The sequence below is a fragment of the Cnephaeus nilssonii genome (genome assembly GCF_951640355.1).
Source record: "Cnephaeus nilssonii genome assembly, chromosome: X".
NCBI lineage: Eukaryota > Metazoa > Chordata > Mammalia > Chiroptera > Vespertilionidae > Cnephaeus > Cnephaeus nilssonii.
In genome coordinates this window covers 79,274,377-79,296,544 of record NC_137071.1, presented here as the reverse complement: position 1 = coordinate 79,296,544, position 22,168 = coordinate 79,274,377, and the positions used below count along the sequence as shown (strand labels likewise).

Below are 22,168 nucleotides of genomic sequence, written 5' to 3'. Positions count from 1 at the left end.
AGAGTGGCCTTGTGTAGTAGGTGATGTGTAGGGCCCAGTGGCTCAGCCTCCCCAGTCACCTGAGCTATGCACTCTAGGTATGCTCCTGTGAGTGCTGTGTGCACACTCTTGATGTAGTTGAGCCTTGATTGCTGTTGGCGCCAGTGGGAGGAATTGACCTCCAGGCCAATTGGCTGTGAGGACCAGCTGCAGCTATAGTGGAACAGCTACTGTGCAGGAGAAACCCCTATGGAGCAGGACTTGCTTCAGTGGAGCTTTGGTGTTCACTAAGTCTTCCCTTGAGTGTGTTGCTTGTAGATGTGTTGAGTTATAATATGATATGGTCTGAAGCTGTCCACTGGGTGCACTGGCTCTGGGGCCTCCTGGGGGGTGCAAAGTTAGCCACTGCCTGAGGCCACCCAGCAGAAGCTACAGATGGATCTGCAGATGGCTGCTATTTGTATTGGGATTGGAAGTGCCAAAGCAAGGCCAAGCTGTGAAGCAAGGCAGGCTTTGCTAGTGTTGGGTCTTGGGCCTCTTATTGATAGGTATGTGGCATGCTAATGTCAGCTGCTGCTTGTTTGAGAGATTTTAAATCTGAAGCCTGAGCCAGGACAGGCCATTCATATGGAAAAGCTGCTGCCAACACCTTGGGTGGGGCTGCAAATTGGATGGGTCGGGATCTTAGGGAATCACCAGGGTAGAGCAAACAGTGTGAGCCAAGCTGATGGAAACTCAGATATGGCTGTCAGTCAGCCTTGCAATGGGAGAGATCCCAGCTCAGGAACAACGAACCCTACAAGCACCCCACTCTGAGAGAAAGCCACCCCTGAGTTCCTGCTCTGATGCCAAAAAATGCAGTTCTTCCTCGTATGTCCCTGGATCCTCCAATGTTGCTAAATAGCACTGGAGCCCAGAGGGAGCAGAACTGTGTAAGTTCAAAAGAAACTGGCCCTTTAAAAGAAACTTCATGGGACTCCATTAGCCTTCGTGTCACTCAGCCACAATCCCCAACTTTATAGCCTGAAGTTACGCAGACTCCTCTTCTAACCTCTGGAACCCTGGGCTGGGCATCTGCTGTGTGGCTTGGACACCTTGCTCCTCAGGGTAGGTCTCCACAGCTGAGCTATTCCTCCCAATTAAAAAAAAAAAAGTGTTGCTCATGGGTGCCGGACCAGCTCGTTCTGCGCCTCTATCCCTCCTACCAGTCTGAATGTGCTTTCTTCTTTACTTCTCTAATTATAGGACTGCCATTCACCCAGATTTCAGGTGGTTCTGAATGATGGTTGCTCTGTACTTTAGTTGTAATTTTGATGTGGTTGTGGGAGGCATCAAGTACTGGCATTTATCTGTGCCACCATCTTGGTTATCCTGGAATCTTATTTTTATTGAGCATAATAGGTGAAAATGATGCATTCCATCTCTTTTAGGGATTATTGATCAGTTTCCTCTTTACTCAGATATTCACCTCTGGATCATTCAATAAGGACTTTCCCTACCCTCACTCTGTCACTTTCCATTTTGACAAAGAAGTGGTATCTTAAGCATAACATTCATACAAGTGTATAGGGGCAGGGATAAAGGGAGTTTCATACATACAAGAGGTTTCTGGTAACCCTACTACTTTTCTAGAGAAATCAGTTTGAATCTTCTAACCAAATGGGATCAAAATGTCCCTAATAATTTCTTTGTCAGCCCAACAATAGAGAAGATTCCAGCAGGATATGTTCTGGTTGGCCAACCAGAAAGGCCAACACTGATGATGAAAACATGAATGTAACTCAGAAAGTGAGGAGCATAAATTACTAGAAATCCAAGCTGTTATTGAATTTTAATGTATATCTTTGATACATATATTTTGATATTTTAATTAAAAATCACTTACCCTTGGCCAATTTTTTCAAATCTTGTGTATTTTTTCTTTGGATCACCAACACTCACAATGCTTCCTGAGTAGGGGAGGGGAGGAGAGAGAGAGAGTGAGGTTGAAACTGATTGATTTATCTTTATGTAATACTAAAAATTAATATGCCAGAGTTAATGACAAAACATTAGAACAACATTCCTGTGTGATTTCTATAATTTATATGGATAATTATACATTTTCTTAAACAAATAGTAATCTATTAATTTAAGTACTAATAACAATCTATGCTGTTTGTAATAAAAATTGTTGATGTTTGTGAAACATAAAAGAAAGGACTGGTCATAACTCAACATTTATTGAAAGTACCCACAAATTATACTGTACATTAGGAGATAGATAAAAACATCTAAGAACTTAAACACACTATTTAATAAAATCACCATCTTCTCTGAAATGAAATAAAATTGAGCACTATACTACATTCAATTATGCTGGACAAATAACTATTAAGCAATTACTATGAACTCAGTACCATGCTAGGAAAGATGTGGATGGATATGGAAACAAAGTTTAATCATAAAGTGATGAAACTCATGCTTTAAAAAATATACACCCCTGAACCTAGGGCCCTACTAGCACTCCAAAAATCTTTAAAATATTTACTAAGGTATGATTTTCATAGCATAAACCTCACCCATTTAAAGTGTACAATTCAAGAACTTTTAGTAAATTTTTAGAGTTGTACAAATTTACTAAATGTTATAATGATCTAATATTAGAACATTTTCACCATAAAAAGAAAGAAACCTTGTACCTGTTATCAGTCACTTTTCATTCCCCCTCAGCTTTCCAACTGATTCCTAAGCAACAACTATTGTATTTTCTGTTTCTATAGATTGCTCCCAACTTTGTGGAGTAAGTTCATAAGTCACAGAAGAAAACTATTAATTTATCATGTTTGAATTTGGAAAAAAATATTACTTTTATTATTTCAAAATATCCAATATACTACTCAGATGATGAATACTTTCCACCATTCAGAATAAATCCAGAGGAAGTGACAGTTAACTCTTCAGTGCACTGCTCAAATAGGTGCAGAACAATTCTGGGCCATATCATTATGGGAATAAGGGTACAGCTTCTCAAGGGGATTACTTTGAAGGGAGTAATTTATTTGGATATCTCTTACCCTCTCTCTTTTCTTTTTGGAAGCAAGCATATCAGTATCATTACCTTTGAGTTATATTTTACTAATATGACCGCTGTCCCAAAGAATAGTAGAGTCAGTTAGTAAAACAAGATTTACATACATGAACCAATCAGGAGAAGGCCTATAGATTCTGCATCCTCATTGTCACTCTTATTCACCCGATACTCTTCATGCCCAGGGCCACTGTCATTGTTCAGGTCCTCAACATCTCTTTACCAAAAAATCCTGTTAGTTGTTACATACCTCTAAACTCTGCCTTCCTTAATTCCTCTTCCACAATGCCTTTGACATATGGTAACTATATAATTCATAATATAAGGCTGTCCTGGATAAACTGAAATGTATGGTCAACCTACCATACATTTGAACCATTGTTCTTAATTCCTCAAAAGTTCCTCCTCTCTACAGGATCAAGTTCAAATTTCTTAGTCTGGCATAGAAAGCTCTACCATCAAGCACCATCTAGATCATACTTGACCAGCCTAGCCTCATATTCCTTTCTTCTCAATCCTTCCAACTTTATATCCTAGTAATACTATCATTGTCCAAGGATTTGCAGATACTCCCTCTTTCCCTTTCCTATTTAACACATGAATTCTTATTTATCACTTAAATATAATCTCAAGTCATTATCCTTTATGAATTTTTTTCTGATCCTTCTAATAAGACTAATGTGCTTCTTCTTGAGGGAAGAAACCTTGTCTTTTCATTTCTGCAACTTCAGTGTTTAAAATAGTGGCTGCTACTGAATAAATATTTGTTGTCTAAATGAATAAGAACAAAAAATATGTGTTCAAGTACTATACTGTGTGCTACAGACAATGCCTTATGCTCAGTTTAGACAATTATCCATTTTCTGGGTTAGTGAACAACTTAATTTAGAGCTACCAGTAAACAGTATATCTTAAAAATAATTAATTAAAAATTTCATTCATGGATTGCTCATCAGCTTTGTTGTTGCTTTTTTGTTGTTGTTTGTTTTTTTGTAATAGGAGTCCATGTTTCAGTTAGGTTAAATTAAGACTTGCATAATATGTGAGTTGTATTATAATTCTTTTTCTCTTGTATTTTCAATCTCAGTCAATGGTGCTACCATCTATCTACTCAGTAGCCTGAATCAGAAACCTGGAAGTCTTTTTTGACTCATCCATTACCTTCACTCCCCACATGCAGTTGTCCACTGAGTCTTGGGCCTGTATCTGATTACCTCCTAGATACTATTTGAATCTGTCTCTTCCTTGCTACTACTGTTTTAGTTGGGCTATCATTATTTTTGTCTGGCCTATTTCAAATGCCTCCTAATTGGACTCCTTATTTCCAGCCTCTTCCTACTTCAGTCTAGGCTTCATACCTCTGTCAGGATGCTCAAAGTACAAAGCTGATCATATGATTATGGTTGAAGAGTCATTGATACTTCCCCAACACCTACAGGGTAGAGCTCAAACTCCTTGGCATGAAATATAAGGTTTTTTATGATTTGGTTCTTGCTTCATTCTCCATCTTATCTGACCTCTTTCCCACCAGAACCTTTAATTTGACCATAACAAATTAATTGTAGCTCATGATCAGCTCCTGCTTAACCTTTTAGCTTCCTCTCATAAAACTCTAGTACCACAATCCCCCGCCAATTTTATATTCAAGTAATATAGAATAAGGTAAAATTATCAGCTATATGCCTTCATACCTTCTTTATATGCTATTCTCAGACTGCAATGTCCTTATTAAGTTTTCTTCCTGGCAAGTTCATATTCATGCTTCAACTCAGCTTCAGTGTTGGCAGTTCTAGAAAGCCTCCCCTGATTCTTTTGAATAATGTTAATAATTTCCCCTCTCTGGACTACTACTGTTCTCTCTCTCTCTCTCTCTCTCTCTCTCTCTCTCTCTCTCTCTTACTTTCTTTCTCTGTACTTAATATGCTATATATATCTATATTTATTTGACATTCCCTTATAGACTGTGCCTTAAGGACAGAAGCCATGTCTTATTCACCTCTGTATCTTCAGTGCCTCCTCACACAGTGCTGTGTATGGAATATGTTGGGAATTCAATAAATGTCTGCTGAATTAGACTCAAATAAAAGTATGCATTTCCTTTTGTATTGCAATATATATATATATATATATATATATATATATATATATATATATATATATATATACCTTTTGTAAATTCCCCATATTTTAAGACAGGGATTGAAGAATGTATTTTACTTGAGTTATATCTATAGAATGCCACCAAATTAACAATTTTTTGCTACAACCCTTTATTTAATTTTTAAACATCATTGCTAATAGCAAAAATATAAAGACAAAAACCAGCTCAACTTTTTTCACTTTATCAAAATGGGTCTGAGGATCTATGACTTATGCTTTCTTTACACTCAGGAAAACACAGTAAAGTAAAACACAGATCAAACCTTCATGCACTTGTGCTTTTCGTAGCCTATCTGGCATGCATTTCCAGAGTTCACTTTACTCCATATTAACCACACACACAAAAAAGGAAATAAAACTATAATAATGCAGAAAGAACTCACATTGAACACTGAAATGGATTTCAAGATGAGTGCATGTACACAAACAGATACATACAAAAATTTGCCTGGATACATTGAGATGCCTCAAGTTCTTATTTTAGAAGTAAACTAGGTGGACAGTTCAAAAGCCAGAATCATTTGGGATGTTAAAATCATGTAGAATGTTCCTTTAAGGCAGCCATAGAATCAAGGGACCAATTATTATTGTTCATTCTAGTTACAAAATGACTCATATCCCGTTTGGGTAAATCTCTGAATGCATTTGTTATAGTTTCAGACAAAAGTTTCATCACAATTATGAATGTTTATGAAGTAGTTAGTAATACTTTATGAGTTGAGTGATACTTTTAAAACTGAAACATGTACAGAACATTCATTGAATTTGACCTTCTAGAGAGATGATTCCATGTTGCTAAATACAGGATACAACCAGCCACTTCACAAAACTCAGACTACTGTTCAATCAATAGTGTGTCCCCATCACATAGTTGGCAGTTTTTGTACTGTTTCTTTCATGCATAAATGTTTTAAGACTCCCAAAATAAATGCACATAAAAAGCGATCATATTTTTAAAGATATTCACAAAATAATGCTATCTAGGTATCAAAATTGAATTGCATTTGATTTGAATCTATAGTTACTATAATATCTACCCATTTATTTCTGATCTTTTCAATACTTGGAGCAGTGCAAGTCAGTTGACAAGAAGTTCATATTTATAAAATATAAAGAGCTTTTTTTTACTCCAAGATATTGGCAAACTCATAGAGCATACCAAAAGCACTAATATCTAACTTTAAAAAATTAAAACTTTCACAAAATGTTAATAGCTCTAAAATAGATTATTTTAAGCTAACGGCATGAAGCTTGTACTCTCTCTAAATTTCAAGCAGCCAAAAATTCATACTGAGGCACTATTCATTTTTTTAAGAGTTTGAGTCAAAGAACTGCTATCTACTTCAAGGTGGATTTCTGTCATGGTCTCCATTCGTAGACACACAGACTGCCATACCAAACAAAGTGCAAATAACTATTTCAGAAAACTACAATGCCCTCTCTTAGACAGCTATTTACTTTAGGAATAAAATAACACAAAAATATCTCAAATTCTTCTACAAGCTATAAAGATGAGAGATAAGGGTAATGATTTTTATAGGCCATGGAGCTGAAAGGAGTTGATTCAGAGGGTCATAGTACTACAAGTTTAAAGGTCTTATGCCTTTCATAAGGCTTTTTGTAAATCACCATAGAAGTTGATTAAAGTGTTTGCCATAGCTGTATCTAATGCAGACTGAGGAATCATCCCACGCAGATCCATCTGAATATAGCCTGTCAAAAGACTCTGGCTTGTATTGTCTTTAAGTGGAACACAAAACCCACCGCAGGGATGGTTATATCCATGAACAAATTCTGGTCTCTTCTCACTCCAGTCAAGGCTGATCCCACAAGATAAAAGCCCTCCATTATAGTCCACAGTGTAGGAGAAATCAACAAACTCTCTTGGGGAAATGATATTCCAAAGCTGACCAGCAGTAGTGTAATGCATCACCTAGCAATTCTCTTCAAAGTTCTCCAAAATGTCCAATGAAGTCATTAAGCTGTCCCAATCCAAGCGACAGGGACCTGGGTGTATATGGTCCATTATACCATTAACAACACCAACTATTGTTAGAGACCGGGTGTAAGCTGACACCGTCCTTGCACCTGAAGGGGCTAGCAAGGCTTGGCCCCCTATCCATACAGTTTTCCCAGGCCTGTTTGGATGGCGGTTATCAGTAGAATGAGAGCAACCATTCATGGCTTACCAAGAAGTCTGTAACTATTTACTGAGATTTGCTGTACTGAGAATCTGCCTGATTTGCTGTGCTGAGAATTTGTCCTTCTGCTCTGTCTCTCCCTTAGAGATTAAGAGGAACAAAAAATACATTCCTCTTCACAGATCTCCTATTCAGTGTTTGTGTATAAAAGGCATTACATAGTTAATAAACACACTACAGCCTCTCGTAGTCTTCCCGATACCACTGTCCTGCTTTCTTTCTTTTCTTAATTCCCACCTCCCTATCTCAGCCTGGTTCAACCTTTCAGGCTGGCCCTGACAATTTATAATACCTTGGGCTTTGAAAAGGTATCCATTAAATTCTTCTGAAGGTTTTCTCCAAATCGTGACATCTCTCGTTTTCTTTGCAACATGCCACTTATCATCTTCAATGCTATGGTACTGGATGAGAATGTTTTTAAGTTTAGTTGCAAAGGCAGCAGCATCAGGCAAGCCTTCCACTTTTTTTCCCCCTAAGAAGAAGTGAGGAGTGAGGGGTACCAAGCTGGGAAGTGTCAGATTAGGAACCGACTCCCAAATTAACAATTTATGAGTTGCAATTTCATTTTTCAAATTGTCTCACAGATTTCTACATCATTGAAAACTATATTTATCCAAGTCAGCTATTAATTGGAAAGGGCGTGGACTTCTTTTTTTATGAAATATCAATTTTAAAGTCACTTGAAACCATAGTTCTTTTAAGAAATTTCTAGTCTTCTACTAGTAAGAAAGTTATGCTATTAATTTGCTGAGAAAACTCTTTTCCATAGACTGAACAAAAGCAAATAAGCTTCAGCCCAAGCCACTTTTTAAATTATAACCAATTCCAATTGGCAGGATTCAGTTAATGAGGTTTTATGGTAGTAAATTATTCAGCCTTTATTTCCATGGTATGCATGGTAAAATAAATTGGAAATAAATCCTTTCACAAGGATTACCAAAAGACAACCATTTTGATGACATTCTGCTTCTGAATTTAACTGCTATTCAAATAAAATGGAATCCCAACACCCATAACCCTTCACAGGAGGGTGTTTGCTGCCATCTACTGATGTTAGGCAAGTACACAGGAGGCCTTGTTTAGTATTCTAAATCATAAAACAAGCTTTCAAAGTGACCTATTTCACTGGAGCCATTATAATTTGCTTTTATACAATTTAATAAAGGAAAAAACATTGTGACACAATAGGGAAAAAAGAGACAAAAATGAGCAACTGAAAATCAAAAGGAAAAAAAATGATAGCAATACCAGATCCATTTCCTACTAGAGCGATTTCCTAAATAAGAAACATATTATTTATTTTAAACTACAATGATTTAAGAAATCATGAAATACTAGTATTTGGAAATAGGGTTCATGTTGTAGTTTCAATGGCAGAAAAGCCCATCAATATATTCTCCTACATATTAAACTAAGTTGAACTCTACTAAAACATTATCACTTTAGTATAATGAAAATTTTGATTCCTAAGAAAATGAAAAATAATTATCTAACTTAATTTCAGTTCTATGTGAGGGAAGATTAAGAAAAGGGTTTTGAGTGAGGAATGTTGGGAGTGGTGAGGAATAAGACAAGAAAGTGATTATGGGGCCCAGAAGAGACAGGCCAAGGACAAATCTCCTGCATTGCACAATTCTGCTGACAGTAAGTGCCTTATGAAAATTTTCACTGAAATGTAGGGTTTTCTTTTTCACAATTTTTAAAATCTTCAGCTGAGGATATGCTTTTATTGATTTTAGAGATAGAGGAAGGGGAACAGAGAGAGAAAGAAGCATTGCTATGAGAAAAATATCTATCAGTTGCCTCTCATATGCTCCCTGACCAGGGATCAAACCTGCAACCTGGGTAGGTGCCCGGAATGGTAATCTAACCCTCAACCCTTTGGTGCACAGGCTGACGCTCCAACAAACTGAGCCACCTGGCTAGGGTGGTTTCTTTATTTTCCAACAGATTCAGACAGACTACAATGAACAAGCCAGGCCCAAGCTATCTGTCTGTATAAAACTGAAAGATGATCTGTCCATTTCAACCATTAGTGATCCCATGGTCTAATCACCACAATCAGTATCTGCATAAAAGATAAATAGCCTGGGGGCGTTTTTATTTGAACTGCCCACCTCATTGTAATTGGATCCCTGATATTGAAGGTGAGGCCACTATTACCTCTTCTCTATGCCTATGATGGGGGGTCCACTCTGGTATGGGCTATAGGCATTTCCTCTACCTCCCTGTCTCCTATCCCTGTCTCCTTTATATTTCAGCACAGGCTCCTCTACTACTTCCCCAAGTTTCAAGGTTTTCATTGACCGCAAGGTTCTCATTGACTTCTGTATAGGGACCATACATCTGGAATTATTACTGATTTCAAACATTGTGTCCCACTAGAAGACCCCATGCCCCATTTTTTGAATCTATATATAAAAACCCAGTGACCAGAACAGTGGAACGACCAGAACATCCGGTGGCTATGATGTACATTTTGGCAGCCAACCAGCCTGATCCAGGCCCAGCTGGCCCGGCCCCCAATCGGCCCCCAACACCCCAATCAGAGATGGGGCCAGACACCAACTGCCCGCGGTCCCTCCCCCCCGCCAGTCCGGCCCAATGGGCACCTATTGGGGCAGGCCTGCTGGATCCCACCCATGCACAAACTTGTGTACCGGTCCTCTAGTATTGAATAATATGGTTGCTCCCTTTTTGAAAAAGTAGCATAATAAAATATTCTACTATTTATTGTGCTAGGTGTCTTACATACTTTACACTTCATTTAGTCCTCACAAAGTCCCTATTATATTATATCGTATTATTATCTCTATTTTTCAGATGAAGAAACTGAAGTTCAAAGTTGAGTGACTTGCCTAAGGACATACAGCTAGTCTATATTTATGACTCAAACTCAGTTATGATTCAAAGCATATCTCATTGTATTATCTTAATAAGGCTTTTATACTTATGCAATAAAATAGTTACTACCACTTAACTTTTTTTTTTGCATTCTAATCCTAGATTTATTCAACACAACTCTTTTTCTCTACACAACAAAGTATAAACACATTATCTAAAATGCTACAAAGTTACCAAAAAATTCAAAACAGAAAATTTATAGTACTGACTGTACAATCATAGCCAAAAAAAGCAATGTACACGTTGTCAAGGTAACCCCAAAGACCACCATGAAGGGGGAGAAGGTCTGTGATGACCTTGCAGAGCTCTCAATTTGCTCACCAATTTCATAGAAAAAGGAGATGTGCCATATGGATATATGTGTATGAGTGCATGTGAAAACAGAACCATTTACAGCAACTAATATGGGATGTTTAACTCTAGAGGTCAGAAGAACTCAAGCAGGGAGCACTGCCAGGTTAATAGAAATAGCAGCTGCACAATGGCATGCCCTTTCCTGGAGGATCCTCAGGCTACTATACTGGCCCTAGGTCATCTATGGAATGGAAAAATGTGCTCCCAGGCTCAGGCGGCACTGCCACCTGGAACCCTGCTCTGTTCCTGCTCTGTTAAACTGACTCTCAGAGACTGGAAACGTGGGAACTTTCTATTCAGGAAACTGTAGAGCATCTTCATAGGCACAACCCCAAATGAAAAACACTTCTTCAGCCAAACTTGGCCTTCAGAGGAAATGTCTCAATGCTCCTTTGGAAGCCTGCCCCTGACTGAGGATTTGTTTCCTACTGACTCCTTCAGTTAGAAAAGTGACATAATTGAGTTGGATGGGATATAAGTTTCGGGGCAGAGCTTCAGTGGCTTGCTTATCAGGAGGAATTTGAGCTGGAGTGGCTTCTGTGGCTGCAGCTGCCAAGGGAGCAGGATCACCGAGGCACCAGGGACCTGAGCCTCTGGGAGCATGACCTTCTCCTCATCCATGGGGGTGACTGACACCACATGGGAGGTGTTGGTAGCATTCTCCTGAGAGGACTGAATCTCTTGGGGGGTGGCCTAGGCCAGGGGGACCGCACAGCAGTGATGGTGATTTCCTGGCCATCAATTTGTCCTCCATCCATGTGTTTCAGCGCCCTCTCAGCTTCATCTGGATTCTCAAATTCCACGTATGCACAGCCTTTAGATAGATGGGGGTGCATCCTTTCTACAGGCATGTCAATCATTTTAATTTTCTCATAGGTGGAGAATATCTCCATGATGTGAACCTTGGTCACATTCCTGGTGATCCTACCAATGTGTACTTTGGTGGTTTAGGGGAAGGGCTCCACCTTTACCTTTCCTTTTCATTTTTTTTTTTTGAGTGGTTTGGATTTGGAGCAGGTACGCTGCCTGTTGTTATGTCTACACCGAGAAGGACTTGGAGAGCTGGAAGAGATGCTGGAACTGGAGTTTCTGGATGTGCTGGAACTTTCTGAGCGGCTTAATGCTGATGAAGAGGTAGAGCCGCTGCTTGAGCCAGTGCTAGTACTGGAGGTAGAGCTGGACCGAGACCTGGTGCTGCTGCTACCAATGGAAGCACTGCTCCTCTGAGTTTATCCCTGCCACAATCCTTCTTGCTTGACTCCTTGGTGGCCCCTTTATCTTTAGAGCGATCCTTGGACTTCTCATCAGAGTGGTCTTTGCGTTTGGTAGGAGAATGAGCCCTAGTGCTGGACTTTTTATTATTTTCTTTGACTCCTAGCAAGCTCTTCTTTTCACTCCTGATAAATCCATTCTCCCCTTCTGAGGTGTTCAAAGCAGCAATGGCGGTCTCACTTATCTGAACTCTCACTTCTAACTTGAGTCAGAGAAACGATACCTAATCGATTGCAAATTACGCCAAAGTGCAGCATCTTCCTGCCACCGTGCTTCCTCCTGCTCTCCTCAGCCGCTGAGGTCCATGCCGCTCAGTAGTCAGGGTTAGGAAGCAGGAACGTTACTACCACTTATTGACCAACTATTTTGTACAAGATTTTTACATGCATTATTCTCATTTAATTATTAAAATGCTATGAATTTGGTACTATTATTATAGCTATTTTTATATGAGGAAAAAGAGGTCCAGAAAAGTTAAATAACTTGCCCAAAGTGAGACACTTATTGTCAATCGTCTTGTAATTTAAATTGGGGCCTTTCTGACTGCAATACCTGTCCTTTCAGCCATTGGTAGAGCTACATAAAATCCATCCTATAGAGAGAGTACTAATGTGTAGTTATGATTTGTATCCCAATTTTATAGATAAGGGACTGAGGCTTAGAGGGGTTAAATAACTCATCAAAGGTCACACACAGAGTGACAAAGTGGCAGAGAAAGGGCATTAGAGGGTGCTGGTGGAGCAGGAATAGGAAAGACTGACTTTGCAGACTATGAAGTATAGCTCAGCCTGAATCTGATTCATGAGAAGTAATCTCCCATTTCTTTAGAGGTTCTCCCTGCCAAGGTCTTATAAATACAAGGTAGGGTTGGCTGTTATAGGTGGCCCACTGGCCAGGGGGAAAATGATTCTCTCTAGGCCCAAGCATTTTCCAACAGAGAAGAAAACAATTTTAATTTAAAAAAATCAAAGGTAGTTTTTGCCTCTTCATCATGTTGCTCAATTCAGAACAGAGTAAACAACAAATTATAAAGTAAACAGATCCAGTACTATTACTGTTTGCAAGCAAAGCCAGATTTTGGCCCAAGAAAATAATGCTTGTTTCTCTGTCACTGAAATTAAGGAATCTATAAATTTAATTATAATAAATCTAAAACAGATACCAAATAACAGTCATTTTTACTAAAATGAGGCTATTAGATTTTTAACATCTAATAAATCTCATAGGTCATGTCTACATGTACAAGATAAAGGAAAAAAAATGAGGCAATTGTCTGAGTAACTGAACTGAAATTATTAAGGCAATTCTTTCATTTTCCCTTTCTTTTTACATATGTAGACAGTTGAGACATGCAGATGCAAAATGGGTAGTGGAAATAGTGTAAGTTTCAAATGCAAGCAGATATAAATCCAAACTCTGGCTCTGCCAGTCATTAGTGAAACTTTTTTGAGGCATACATTCACTGATCTATAAAATGAGGCTATTAAAATCTACCACATGGATTATTGTGAAAAGTAAACCTGATAATGTATGACAAGTGGCCACCACATAAAATAATAAATGGGAATAATTACTGTTATTACAGCAAATAGTATTAGCACTAGAGGCATAATTAATCGTGTATAGTAAAGTTCAGCAATCCAGTTCTGAGTGCTCACAGACATCTGCAACCTGAACCTTTGTCTTTCTAAAATACCCCTAGCTCATAATGTCTCAACCTCAGCATTGTTGAGGGGAAAGGAGGGTGTTGTCACTTATACTGTAGAGTACTTAGAACCGTCCCCAGTCTATTCTACTAGATGCCTGCAGCACTCCCTGTGTCGTGACAATAAACATGTCTCTAGACATTGCCAAATGGCCCAATGACCACGTCTGTAGAGTCTTCCTGTGACCTATAGCACCCCTGAACTGCTCTCTTTCTCTTCAGCAACCTTTTAGATAGACATTTTCTTGAAATAAAATGGCCTCCTATTTGTTAATTGTATCACACAATTAAATCTTATCTTCAAAATAAAATTGCAGAAAAGCGGACACTTCTCGGCGGCTGGTGCGGACGCGGAGACCACGCCATCTTGGGAAACAGAGCTGCCCGAGACTCGGATCCTGGCTTCTGACACAAACCAGGACCCTGCAGCCACTGGGGACAGAGAACTGCTATCACAGCTTCAGACAAACAAACAAGAATCCAGACTTCCCGGCAGATTTCCGTGAGTCAAAGAGCCTACCCCCCTCCTCGCAGGCGCTGATAGCGCCATAGTAACTGATAGACCCGCCCCTCCCCCAAGCTGCTGAGCGCCCACAGGCGTGCGCAGAAAGCGCCATAGTAACTGATAGACCCGCCCCTCCCCCAAGCTGCTGAGCTCCCACAGGCGCGCGCGGAAAGCGCCATAGTAACTGATAGACGCGCCCCTCGCCCAAGCTGCTCACGGGCCTGCACGCGCACAGACAGCGCCATAGTAACTGATAGACACGCCCCTGGCCCAAGCTGCCGAGCTTTGCACAGGGACGCGCTCCCTCTTAGGGAACTTGGCGCGCGCTCACGCACAGGACAGAAGCAGCTCCCAGTCGGGGAAATCTGTCAGTGCGCACAGAGGGCTCCCCTTCGGGGAATTTGGGGGAATTTGGTTCGCGGGGCACAGCTCCCCCTTCGGAGATTCTTAAAAGCTTGCACAGAGGGGCTTCCCTTTGGGGAATTTGGCGCTCAGGACGGACTCCGCCCCCCTTCTGGGACTTTGGGAGAGTGCACTGAGCCGGCTCACCTTCAGGTTTTTAAGAATGTGCACTCTAGCCGGTTTGGCTCAGTAGAGAGAGCACACACAGGACGCAGCCCCACTTCAGGGAATTTGGCACGCCGGACACAGCTGCCTGGGATCCCTGACTCACAGCGCATTCACACTAAGAGCCAGCGACCCCAATTGTTGGTGCGTGCACACACAGGGACCCTGATTCTCAACGAGAAACCGCACAAGGCAACAGAGACTTTGACACTCGAGTCTTGGTGCAGACACAGGGAAACTCTGAATCCTGGCACATGCTAAGGATCTCATTCTCGGCACATACCAACAGTGTGGTGCAGACAGGGCCCCTGATTCTAAATGTGCACACGAGACCACACGGAACACTGGGGACACTGATCCTGGGCAAGTTTGTTTCCCACCAACCAAAGACAGTCACACGTCCTAGTGTCAGAGCACTTCAGTGAAACTAGGGTGGAGCGAAGTCCCCACAGCACACGACCCAGGTCCACGCAAACAGAAGCTTGAGCTTTCTGGTAATAGCCAGAATGGGGAAACGAAATAACTCACAGAGGAAAGAAAATGTGGAGTCGCCAAGAAAGGAAATTAGTGAAAATGAAGCTTGCAACATGACCGAAAAGGAGTTCAGAGTAATGGTCATGGAATTTATACATCGGATGGATGAGAAAATCAACAACTTATGCAAGAATCAGGAAGAAATGAAAAGTGATATAGCTACAATCAAAAACACCATGGAAAGTTTCAACAGTAGACTACAAGAAGCAGAGGACCGAATTAGTGAGTTAGAAGATCAGGTACAGAAACAAGCTCAAGCTGAACAGCAATTGGAGAAAAAAATTAAAAAGCAGGAGGAAAGCCTAAGGGAGCTTCGGGACAACATGAAACGAAGTAACATGCGTATAATAGGGCTGCCAGAAGGACAAGAAGAGCAGCAGGGATTAGAAAATCTATTTGAAGAAATAATGACAGAAAACTTCCCGGATATGGGAAAGATAAAAGTTACGCAAGTAAAGAGAGTCCCAAGCAGGATCAACCCCAAAAGACCCACACCAAGACATGTCATAATTTCAATGGCAAATATAAATGATAAAGAGAGAATCCTAAAGGCGGCAAGAGAGAGACAGAGAGTTACCTACAAAGGAACACCCATCAGATTGTCAAATGATTACTCATCAGAAACACAACAAGCTAGAAGTGAATGGAAGGAGGTATACAAAGTGTTGCAAAGCAAAGGACTGAATCCAAGAATACTATATCCAGCAAGACTATCAATCAAAATTGAAGGGGAAATCAGGAGCTTTGCAGACAAAAAAAGCCTCAGGGAGTTTATCACCACCAAACCAGCAATGCAAGAATTGCTAAAGGGAATACTGTAAAAAGAAGAAATAAACAGGTAAGAAGGAATACAGACACAAAAATAGATATGACTGCAAACAAATACCTTTCAGTAATAACTTTAAATGTAAACGGACTAAATGCTCCAATCAAAAGACATCGAGTAGCTGAATGGATAAAAAAACATGACCCATGTATATGCTGTCTACAAGAGACCCACCTCAGAACAAGAGACTCACACAGATTGAAAGTGAAGGGATGGAAAAATATCTTTCAGGCAAATGGAAATGAAAAAAAAAGCTGGGGTAGCAATACTTATATCTGACAAAATAGACCTCAAAGTAAATGCCATAACAAGAGATAAGGAAGGCCACTTCATAATACTAAAGGGAGAAATCCAACAAGAAGAAATAATTCTGGTAAACATATACGCTCCCAATATAGGAGCACCCAAATACATAAAAAAACTCCTGGAGGATATCAAGGGAGAGATTAATAGCAACACAATCATAGTAGGAGACTTTAATACCCCACTATCACCACTGGACAAATCCTCTAAACAAAAAATCAGCAAAGAAACAGCAATCCTAAATGACTCACTAGACCAGATGGAATTAATTGACATCTTCAGAACATTTCACCCCAAAGCCACAGAATATACATTCTTCTCAAGTGCACATGGGTCATTTTCAAAGATAGACCATATGCTGGGTCACAGGCAAAGTCTCTTCAAATTCAAGAAGATAAAAATTATATCAAGCATCTTCTCAGATCACAGTGGCATAAAACTGGAAATCAACTACAATAAATACAATCCAAAGAAATCAAACACATGGAGACTAAACAGCATGCTATTAAACAAGGACTGGGTCACCAGAGAGATCAAGGAAGAAATAAAAAACATCATGGCAACAAATGACAATGAAAACACAACAATCCAAAATCTATGGGACACAGCGAAAGCAGTCTTGAGAGGGAAGTTCATAGCTCTACAGGCCTATTGCAAAAAACAAGAAACAATGGTAATAAATTACTTAACCCTACAACTCAAAGAGCTAGAAAAAGAGCAGCAAGAAAAGCCCAGTGTAACCAGAAGGAAGGAAATAACAAAGATCAGAGCGGAGATAAATGACATAGAGACCAAAGAAACAATACATAAGATCAACAAAACCAAGAGCTGGTTCTTTGAAAGGATAAACAAGATTGATGGACCTCTAGCCAGGCTCACCAAGAAGCAAAGAGAGAGGACCCAAATAAACAAAATCAGAAATGAAAGAGGTGAAATAACAACAGACCCCGCTGAGATACAAAGGATTGTTACAAAATACTACGAACAACTCTATTCCAACAAACTGGACAATCTGCAGGAAATGGACATATTCCTAGAAAAATATAACCTTCCAAAAATCAATCAAGAAGAATCTAAACAGCTCAATAGGCCAATAACTATGGACGAAATTGAAGCAGTCATCAAAAAGCTTCCAGCAAACAAAAGCCCGGGGCCAGATGGCTTCACAGGAGAGTTTTACCAAACATTCAAGGAAGAACTAAAACCTATCCTCCTCAGACTATTCCAAAAAATTCAAGTGGAAGGAACACTTCCAAGCTCCTTCTATGAAGCCAGCATCACCCTAATACCAAAACCAGATAAAGACAACACAATGAAAGAGAATTACAGACCAATATCCCTCATGAACATAGATGCCAAAATCCTCAACAAAATTCTAGCAAATCGGCTCCAGCAGTACATCAGAAAGATCATACACCATGACCAAGTAGGATTTATCCCAGGAATGCAAGGATGGTACAATATCCGCAAATCAATAAACGTGATACATCACATAAACAAATTGAAAGATAAAAATCACATAGTCATATCAATTGATGCAGAAAAAGCATTTGACAAAATCCAACACCCTTTCTTGATAAAAGCTCTCAACAAGGTGGGAATAGATGGCTCATACCTCAACATAATAAAAGCTATATATGATAAACCCACAGCAAACATCATACTCAATGGACAAAAACTAAAACCATTTCCTTTAAGAACAGGAACAAGACAGGGATGCCCACTCTCACCACTCCTGTTTGACATAGTACTGGAAGTATTAGCCATTGCAATTAGACAAGAAGAAGAAATAAAAGGCATCCAGATTGGAAAAGAACAAGTAAAGCTGTCTTTATTTGCAGACGACATGATATTGTACATAAAAAATCCGAAAGACTCCGTCAAGAAACTCATAGACTTAATAAATGAATTCGGCAATGTAGCAGGATACAAAATTAACGCCAAGAAATCTATGGCCTTTCTATACACCAATAGTGAACTTACAGACAGAGAGACTAAAAAGGCAATCCCATTTACCATCGCACCAAAAAAATTAAGATACCTAGGAATAAACTTAACTAAGGAGGTAAAAGACCTATACACGGAAAACTACAGGACACTGAAAAAAGAGATAGAGGAAGACGTAAACAGATGGAAGAACATACCATGTTCATGGATTGGTAGAATCAACATCATTAAAATGTCCATACTACCCAAAGCAATCTATAGATTCAATGCACTCCCCATTAAAATACCAACGGCATATTTCACAGACCTTGAAAGAACTCTCCAAAAATTCATCTGGAATAAAAAAATACCCCGAATAGCCACAGCAATCCTGAGAAAGAAGAATAAAGTAGGAGGGATCTCAATACCAGATTTCAAGCTGTATTACAAAGCCACTGTTCTCAAAACAGCCTGGTACTGGCACAAGAACAGACATATAGATCAATGGAACAGAATAGAGAATCCAGATATTGACCCAAACCACTATGCTCAATTAATATTTGACAAAGGAGGCATGAACATACAATGGAATAAAGACAGTCTCTTCAATAAATGGTGTTGGGAAAATTGGACAGATACATGCAAAAAAATGAAGCTTGATCACCAACTTACGACATACACAAAAATAAACTCAAAATGGATACAGGACTTAAACATAAGACGGGAAACCATAAAAATACTAGAGCAATCCACAGGCAGCAAAATGTCAGACATATGCCAAAAGAAATTCTTCACTGACACTGCCCCTAGGGCAATGGAAGCTAAAGAGAAAATAAACAAATGGGACTACATCAAAATAAAAAGCTTTTTCACAGCAAAAGAAACCATCAACAAAACAACAAGAAGGCCCACTGCATGGGAGAACATATTTGCAAATGGCATCACTGATAAAGGTTTAATCTCCAACATCTACAGGCAGCTTATACAACTTAATAAAAGGAAGATAAATGATCCAATAAAAAAATGGGCAACAGACCTAAATAGAATCTTTTCAAAAGAAGACAGAAGGAAGGCCAAGAGACACATGAAAACATGCTCAACGTCACTAATTATCCGAGAGATGCAAATCAAAACAACAATGCGGTACCATCTCACACCTGTCAGAATGGCTATCATCAACAAATCAACAAACGACAAGTGTTGGCGAGGATGCGGAGAAAAAGGAACCCTCGTGCACTGCTGGTGGGATTGCAGACTGGTGCAGCCACTGTGGAGAACAGTATGGAGTTTCCTCAAAAAACTGAAAATGGAACTCCCATTTGACCCAGTAATCCCACTCCTGGGAATATATCCGAAGAAACTAGAAACACCAATTAGAAAGGATATATGCACCCCTATGTTCATAGCAGCACAATTCACCATAGCTAAGATTTGGAAACAGCCTAGGTGCCCGTCAGCAGATGACTGGATCAGAAAACTGTGGTACATCTACACAATGGAATACTATGCTGCCATAAAAAAGAAGGAATTCTCATCATTTGCAGCAACCTGGGAGGAATTGGAGAACATTATGTTAAGTGAAATAAGTCAGTCAATGAAAGAAAAATACCACATGATCTCACTCATTTATGGATAATAAAGAACATTATAAACTTGAACAAAAAGATAGATACAGAGACAGTAAAACATCAAACAGACTGTCAAATTACAAGGGGAAGGTTAGGGAGAGGTGGGGGAGATAAGAGATCAACCGAAGGACTTGTATGCATGCATATAAGCATAACCAATGGATGCAAAACTCTGGGGGGTGGGGGCATATATGGGAGTGGGGTGTGGGGAGGGCAATGGTAAGATATGTACACATATAATACCTTAATAAAAAATTGAAAAAAAAAATCTGATTCATTAACTGTTTGCAAAAGGTAAAAAATAAAATAAAATAAAATAAAATAAAATAAAATAAAATTGCAAGTTTCTTGATGTCAGGAAATTGTTTTTCTATTGTTTCCTTAAAAAATTCTGTTATACAACATACAAGGTGGAGCCCAGTAAAGATATATTTGTTTGCTTATTTTTTCATCCATTTACTCAAGAAGAATTTGTTAAGTGCCTTTACACTCAGTGGCCAGATTATTATGATCTCTGAATGCATAATAATCTGGCCACTCAGTGTGTGTGTGTGTGTGTGTGTGTGTGTGTGTGTGTGTGTGTCTGTGTGTATTAGAGGCCTGGTGCATGAATTTGTGCATGGGTGGGGTCCGGACAGCCTGGCCATGGGGAGGGGACATGGGCAGTTGGCCGGCCTGCCTGCTGGTCGAACTCCTGGTCGAGGGGACAATTTGCACATTAGCCTTTTATTATATAGGAATATACACTGAGTGGCCAGATTATTATGCGTTCAGAGATCATAATAGTCTGGCTACTCAGTGTATATGTACCAGACACTTTATTAGAGATGGACATACAGGAAAAGAAGACACAATCCCTACCTTTGAAGAACTCACAGTCTAAGTGAAGGAAGGTGACAGATTAGTATAATGTGATATTTTTTTTTTGTCATAAAGGCAGCAAAGAAGAAGGGTACTTAATGACTGGGAGAGACAAAGAAGGCTTTCCTAAGGAGGCAACACTTGAGCTAAGGTTTGAAGGATAAGTGGTAACTAGATGAGGGCATTGATTGCAGATAACTAGTAGTTTATTAAATGCTCTTGTAATATGATTTTAATGAATATATTTCATAGACTTTTGACTCTTTCAGCAGAGAATGTTTTTAAAGCTCTTTCACCCAGCAAGCTAACTGGAAGAGTGTTTTTGCAAAACTGGAGTGACTGTGTATACACAAGCATGTACACACTAATGACACTGTGGAAAGGAGGCTGGGCTATCAGCATTTGCTGACCATGGCCTCTCTCCATATAGAAGTGCTCCTAAATTAAGGGAAAAGGATATATTATTGTGGCTTCCAGTTTTGATGGGCTCTGTGGGGTTTTTATAGACTTATCTATCATGATTGGTCAGTTGGGAGCCCTTGGGATATGATCATAGGATATGTCATCAGACTGTTTTCTTCCTTTTGGGAGTGTAATCTTAAAATAAAACTTACTGCTTAATTCATTTTGTCAAGTTTTCAGCTTAATTAATGTTTTAAGTGAACATATTTAGTTTCTGTCAAATTAGGAGTGTGAGAAAGAGAGTGATCTAGAATACACAGTGAGTCTCAAACTTCACATCTTGTGACTTCAGGGAGTCTGGAGTTCATACAAGCAGATTCAAACTTCTAAAGAATCAATTCCAATTCTATTTAAAGATAAACCATTCCATGAAAAAAGTAATTATGGCAAAAGACTCACTCAGCTTCTCTAGGATCTCCTCATCTGTCATCTTGGATTTTTTCCTTTGTCGATCTGTGTTTCTATACAAAGTACTGGAATTGGCATTCTCAGCAGAAGACGGTGTGACCTCTTTACTTGGTGCTGCCGGTGAAGCAATGGATTCAACCACAGAACGAGTATAGATCTTAAAGGTAAGAAAAATAAATGTTCTACAATTAAAACAGCAGCCCAGGAAAGAGTATGAAGTCAAGACACTGTCATATCAGTGAGTTGTAGTTGTGTGTTTTTTAAATAAAGATAAAATTTCAAGGAGTTTTAGATTCACAGCAAAATTTAGGGGAAGGTACAGATAATTCCCATATACCCCTCACCCCCACACATGCATAACTTCACCCATTATCAACATCCCCTTACCTGATTGGTGCATTAGTTACAATTGATGAACCTACACTTACATCATAATCACCCAAAGTCCATACTTTATATACAGTTCACTCTGGGTGTAGTACACTCTATGGGTTTGGATAAAT

At 39.4% G+C, this 22,168-nt stretch overlaps 2 protein-coding genes and 1 pseudogene across 3 annotated transcripts in view; all 3 read right to left on the bottom strand.

The window, feature by feature from the left end:
• The window catches only part of PAK3 (p21 (RAC1) activated kinase 3), a 411,616-nt gene that overhangs the window by 92,586 nt on the left and 296,862 nt on the right, over window positions 1-22,168 (bottom strand). The window contains exons 10-11 of the mRNA XM_079765689.1: window positions 21,657-21,822; window positions 1,865-1,928 (exon numbers count right to left, since the gene is read on the bottom strand). Of these exons, the coding sequence (XP_079621815.1) occupies window positions 1,865-1,928; window positions 21,657-21,822 (230 nt within the window). The remainder of the gene's footprint in view (window positions 1-1,864; window positions 1,929-21,656; window positions 21,823-22,168) is intronic.
• Window positions 6,816-7,242, bottom strand: LOC307095488 (stAR-related lipid transfer protein 4-like; the record flags this gene model as incomplete). The annotated part of the gene is made up of 1 exon (XM_079764701.1): window positions 6,816-7,242. The coding sequence occupies exon 1, from the start codon at window positions 7,137-7,139 to the stop codon at window positions 6,816-6,818; it is 324 nt and encodes a 107-aa protein (XP_079620827.1). The 5' UTR covers window positions 7,140-7,242.
• Window positions 11,178-12,078, bottom strand: LOC307095487 (RNA-binding protein with serine-rich domain 1-like; annotated as a pseudogene). Its single transcript has one exon. The product of its transcript is annotated as an RNA-binding protein with serine-rich domain 1-like (transcript).